We start from the raw sequence: 6,000 nt of genomic DNA on the forward strand, positions 1-6,000 counted from the left end.
ATAATTTTTCAATTTACGCAAGGCGTAGGTTTTGCAACGGCGGGCCCCGGCTTCGAGGATAAAGTTACTTTTGCTGTGCCGCATTTCCCAATGTGAACATTTGCTTAACTAGATGGCCACAAGTAATTTCCAGCTACTGTACAACCTATAAACGCCCTCTGTAATTTTACATTTAGTATTTTTTTTAAAAAAGAAGACTGAACAAATTTAAAATTCTGAAGGAAGAATACACTGAAATGCACAGCTGCTCAAACAGTTTAGCGTCCGGTAATCTTAGCATGAATATATGACAATACTAAGAAATTGCAGAAATTACTAGCCATGTGGTATCCCCGAACGGCCGAGTGGTCTAAGGCCCCGAACAGCAGTGTAGTCTAAGACCCCGAACGACCAATTGGTTTAAGGAGCTCGCCTTTACATATCACTCACACAGCTCAATTATGTCCGCGCGAGTTCGAGTCTCCGCTCGACTAATGTGCATATGTGAGAAAGCTTGCAGGAAGCTTCTCGTGGGTTGGTGGTTCTTCCCCGGGTTCTTCGTCCACCAACTATACCAGCCACCATGTATAAGCCTATCATGTGCTGAAAAAATGGCGTTAAAGCTAATAACTGAAGCAACAACAACGAGTAATGTCAACCGTAACAACGCATTTATGAGGCGGATTAAGGCTCACTGGTGCCCTAAGGACTGACAAATCTTGGTGTCCCCCTCCTTTCCACGCTGACCCAGTCCATTTTAGTTGTTGACCTGTCTGACCAGATATACAATGCAGGTTGCAGCAGTACAAAAATTTATTCATATGATAACACAATATACTGTACAAACTAAGCCAAGCTCAACTTTGTGGTGCCCCCTTTGGCCCTGGTGCCCTAAGCACGTGCTTAGTATGCTTAATGGTGAATACGTCCCTGGGCGGATGGCTATGGGATCTCTCGTGTACGTTTAACGTTTATAACTTGCATTGCCTTTCCCGAAAACGCCTGAATGATATCTGAAAGATATTTGCTGTTCTAAAATATTATTGATTTCTAAGGCAAATATAAAGGATGCTCAACTAAAAAGAACTTATAATATCAGTAATGATCGTGATTTTTAAAATCGACAATCCAATACATTGAATTTACGCATCCATATTTGACATCTAGGCTGGAGCAATGAAATGACGAATGCTAGGGACAATCTTTTAAGGGTGACTTACGTTCACAGAATTTTGATTTTCTTTTAAATTAATGTAGCTGAGAGTTTAAGAAATTAAGCTTCCTGATCTACAGTACCCGAAACCCCAAAATACATTGTTTTACTTATTTTGTGAGTTTTATTTTCAGCAAGTAAATTTGCCACAGTCGTCATCTTAAAACTAATGTTCTCTAGTCTAGGTTGCCGCTCGATGAGAGGCACCTGACATTGATGTTATATATATATATATATATATATATATATATATATATATATATATATATATATATATATATATATATATATTCATGCTCAGTCCATCACACATATTTCCAAATTAAAATTTGCTTCCCACAAGAACGTATTTTTGGATAGTATATATTCTAGTCAAACAAAGTAAAATATATTTTCGTATTGTGTGGTATTTACTGTGTGCATTATCAGTTAACATTTTTATTCATAATCTTCGGACGTCATTTACAGCCGTATCATATCTGTATTCAGTAATTCTTGTTTGATAATGCCAATTTTAAATTCTAACATGGTAAATTTATTGCCATATACAATTCCCACGGTTACTGAGTATACACTGGCACTCAATATACTATTCATAAATTATGATGTACATAAAACTTACCCCACGGTGATGCGTACTCAACATACAGAGGACAGTGTATATGTACTTTCTGAGATGCGTCTGTGTCTCCGAAACAACCAAACCCATCCCATGTACGCGGGCAGAATAGTTCAGTAGTATTTCTACGGGGTTCACTTAGCTGTCTGTCACAACATCGTATTGCAGCCTCACAGCATCTTGTCCATCGTGAACAATCTTCCGAGTTTAGGGTGCTGCATACGGATTTAACAGCATCCTTGTCATCAACATCCGCTTTAATGCAAGTTCCTTGGGGGTATGGCCCTTGGGGATTTTTAGGAACTAGATCAATGGGTGAAGTCACATTAGGGGTCAGCTGCCCCTTAAGCCGAAACAGATACGAATAGCACATTGAACATGTAAACAATTTAAACACGTCTGGTGGGAACAAGCCATATCTGTCCCGACAAAGTGCTGGATCAGCCAAACTTTCCATACTAGCTCCCAAATTGTGTTTTGGTAACGAGCAACCAGATCATAATATATTGTTTCTTGTTGTAGGTAATTACTGTTGCCCTTTAATCAACGTATGCAGCAAATATCATTCTATACTATTGCAAAAAGAATCCGTTTCCCGCAAATTTGGCATTCTTTAATGTTCTCCTAATAAATCATTTAAGAAAACTGTTCTGAAACTAAACCCAATGATTTCTTAATCATAAATACAAAACTGGTAATGAGCTATCGGACTAGCATATCCTTAGCCAACCAACTATCAGTACGTTTGTCCTTCTTATTTTCACCAGCACAACGAGAACAGCATAGCACGTAAATATTCCATATCAACATCCATCGTCCTGAATTGAATTTCTTTACCATGTATCAATCATTTCATTTATTCACTCCACAAAGGGTAGCGAGAACTCGATCGTGAAATTTGGCGCTCCGCTTGAGAACTTGTACGATAAAACAGCGACGCTTTTAGTGAGCTGTATTTTGACCGCGGCCTGAGCGGACCATGTGATTAGTGACAGTCTCCGTAGCAGTGTATCTTTCAGAATATCTTTCACGCACCAGATAGCACGACAGTACGCGAAATATAATATATTGCACTGTTTTGTAAGATTGTAACCAATGTAAGTAAACAGACCTACTTAATTTCTGTATAGAATAATGACTTGGTAGATACTAATAATAAAAAATATAAAAAATGGACTCTCATTTTGCCCGCTGCGAGCAAAAGTACGTGAACTTCAATAAAATCTCTCGAAAGGTCGAACTGAACAGACGTAGGAATAGATATAGGCCTAACTAGAGCGAATTCATAGTTCGCCATTGTAAAACTCCACCATTGTTGCTACATATTCTTTTCCTAGTCCCTCTCACAAACTCTTCCACCCCTCTCCCACGAATGTAATTCAAGGGTCATTACCCAGATCGTTGCCATCTTTACCTGTATACATGTCCGATCCAATCGCAAATTGCACAGACCCAGATCTAACGTATCGTAATGCACCGGCATATATGGGTGGCATGCAGTTTTGATGTGACCCATCAGTAGAGCAAAAAAAATAAAACAAGCAACAAATACCTGAACTTCTGTCTGCGCATTATGAGAGAGAGAGAGAGAGATTTATTGAAATACATATTAATGGGGGGGGGGCAAACCTGTAGTGGTCAGCTATTAAGTTTTACACATGTAAGCCAAAATATATTTAGAAGTGAAATATGCCCCACCCCGCCCCTATGTGTGGGCGCCCTTATTGTGTGCCCATTTTTTATGTTGTTGTTGTTGTGGGGTTTAACGCCATTTTCAGCACAAGATAGGCCAGTATTAATGGTGGGGGATGAACCCGGGAAAACCCCAGAAAGAACCACCGACCCGGAAGAAGCTACTGGCAAGCTTTCTCACATACCCACATTGGCCGAACCCGAGACTCGAACCCACACAGACAGAGGTGAGATTGCAGTGATCCGTAACGGTGGGCGCTTTAGACCACTCGACCACTCAGCCCCCCCCACCCCATTTTTGTATCTTTAATCATGTAAATATGCCAGTAGAATTGTATGATAAACAACAACGAGAAGAAGAAAAAAGCTGTGTTGCAATGGTTACCTTCGCGAAGTACCGAAATGTATTCTAGACAAATTAGCTTAAAGCGGGTTCAGGCGAACTCAGCCAGTTACTGACAGCGTGTTTCTGACTCGCATCCATACTAATATTAGTGACGAAAATACAATAAATTTATTAATGAAGTTTATCTATAATTTTAGGATTTTAAATTAGTGGATGGATATTATCCAGACGATAAATCCAATATGTTTCTTTTAACTGACGTTCCATTCCCTAATTATCAATACAACTGTTTTATATAAATAAAATCTTGTAAATTATGGAAGTCGTCATTAAAGGACGTGGATGCAGGAGATTAGAAAGAGGGATCGAAAGAATTACAAAATAAATAACTTTTCAGGTAGTTCAGATATCGTCATAATGCTCCTAAATGCTTAATTGGCATTATTGCTACTTACCTAATTATATTCATTAATGAAAGTAACATGTAAACATCAGGGTCTATTATATTTAGACGATGAACCATGGCTTTTAAACAACATTGACTCATTTTTATATTGAAATATACATACATTTTGAAATCTGATGTCACAGCCAACATGCCCTACTGTCCAGTTATAATTTTCATACTTGATATACATATAATATTTCATTTTATGCTTATATACATATGTTAAACTCTTCCATTATGCCTTATTTTAATCACTGTGTTCCTTACGGAATAGGTATCCATTTGCAAGGCATTGTAAGTAATAGGTATCCATTTACAAGACATCGTACGTAATAGCTACATATCGATTCTGTAAATACATTGTTCCTGTTACTTCTGCTTCTATCATACTCTTTTTATACAGTTATAAAACTTTCTCTATCAAATATCACACTTTTCTATACCATACCACACAGCGCCACCAATTCTTAAAATACACTTGAAAACAAATTATTCACCAAATTTAATAAGAAACTTTTTTTTTTACATTTCATGCACATTACCTGGCTACAACTGTTTTTTCAAATATATATCCCATCACTTTTTTTCTTAAATAGAGATGAATCCTGACCACCCCGGTGGCCTAGGTGGTGTGGGAGGTCGCGGATTCGAATCCCCGCCGGGTCATACCAAAGACTGATAAAAATGGTACTTACAGCTGCATCGCTAGGCGCTCAGCGTTAAGAGGTTAGTGTTAGGACTTGTCGGCCTGGTGTTAGGAAAATGTGACTGGGTGGGACATCATGTTACATGTCTGCGGCATGATGCATCAGTGCTAGACATCACTATAAACTGCCACACTGCAGGCGTCGTAGAGGTATGACCAAAAAATTGTTAAAGCTACTTTAAAAATCCAAATCACATACACATGAACTCTCCATAGGTTTTACCGCAGTGAAAAAATTTCTCCTTTAAAGTCTATGTATGAAGTATCGTTATATTTTACTTTTTAAAGGGGCTCGTATCAATCTAAACATTTTTAATGTCCTGGTGTAAACGCAGGCATATTATCAACCAATGCATTCCTTTCAAAACAAGCTGCTATGGTAAATGTCGCCTCGGTATGCACAGAATTAATATGTATACATAAATTCATTAATAAAACTGACTACACTCAGAAAAAGACGAATGTCTAATGCAGTCTAAATTTAGCACCTAAATGTCATTTCTGTTTTGTGACATACACCATGGGAACCCGCAAACGCCACTCTGAATATACCATAGTAACCATTAAATGCCACAGTGCCAAACTTAACCGCATATAATTGGACACCCAATACAAAGTGAGAGAGAGAGAGAGTGAGAGAGACGCGCGCCCACTTCTAAACATCGTAGACGCGCCCACCTGTAAACGTCGTAGACTTCTTTCTAGCGTTGTATACTGTGCTGGCAGATCGTTCTGTTTGCTGTTAAGTGCGATGGATAAATGTGTTAAGTTATTAGGAGCAAAAAGTTGGAGCGTTATGCATGGGTAAATGTGTCATGATATTGCTATCATATTAGGAGCAAAACGTTGGAGCGTTATGCATGGATAAATGTGTCATGATATTAGGGTCAACAAGCTACAGAAAGAACAAAATGTCGATGCATAATGTTTACCCTCCGATGGTGGAGAAAATATGTCTCAGTGTCAGGAATATATAAAACGATAATTTAATTAGAAC

At 38.3% G+C, this 6,000-nt stretch overlaps 1 protein-coding gene across 2 annotated transcripts in view; it reads right to left on the reverse strand.

The window, feature by feature from the left end:
• The window catches only part of LOC149779511 (calcitonin gene-related peptide type 1 receptor-like), an 84,593-nt gene extending 81,740 nt beyond the window's left edge, over positions 1-2,853 (reverse strand). Inside the window, exon 1 of one of the 2 annotated variants that reach the window (XM_089940221.1) lies at positions 1,815-2,853. In XM_089940221.1, the coding sequence (XP_089796347.1) occupies positions 1,815-2,268 (454 nt within the window). In that variant the 5' untranslated portion in view covers positions 2,269-2,853. The remainder of the gene's footprint in view (positions 1-1,814) is intronic. The other variant, XM_089940220.1, reaches the window with a different exon arrangement.
• Positions 2,854-6,000: the final 3,147 nt, after the last annotated feature.

Source organism: Sinohyriopsis cumingii, chromosome 17 (assembly GCF_028554795.1).
Source record: "Sinohyriopsis cumingii isolate HCF-2022 chromosome 17, ASM2855479v2, whole genome shotgun sequence".
Classification (NCBI taxonomy): domain Eukaryota; kingdom Metazoa; phylum Mollusca; class Bivalvia; order Unionida; family Unionidae; genus Sinohyriopsis; species Sinohyriopsis cumingii.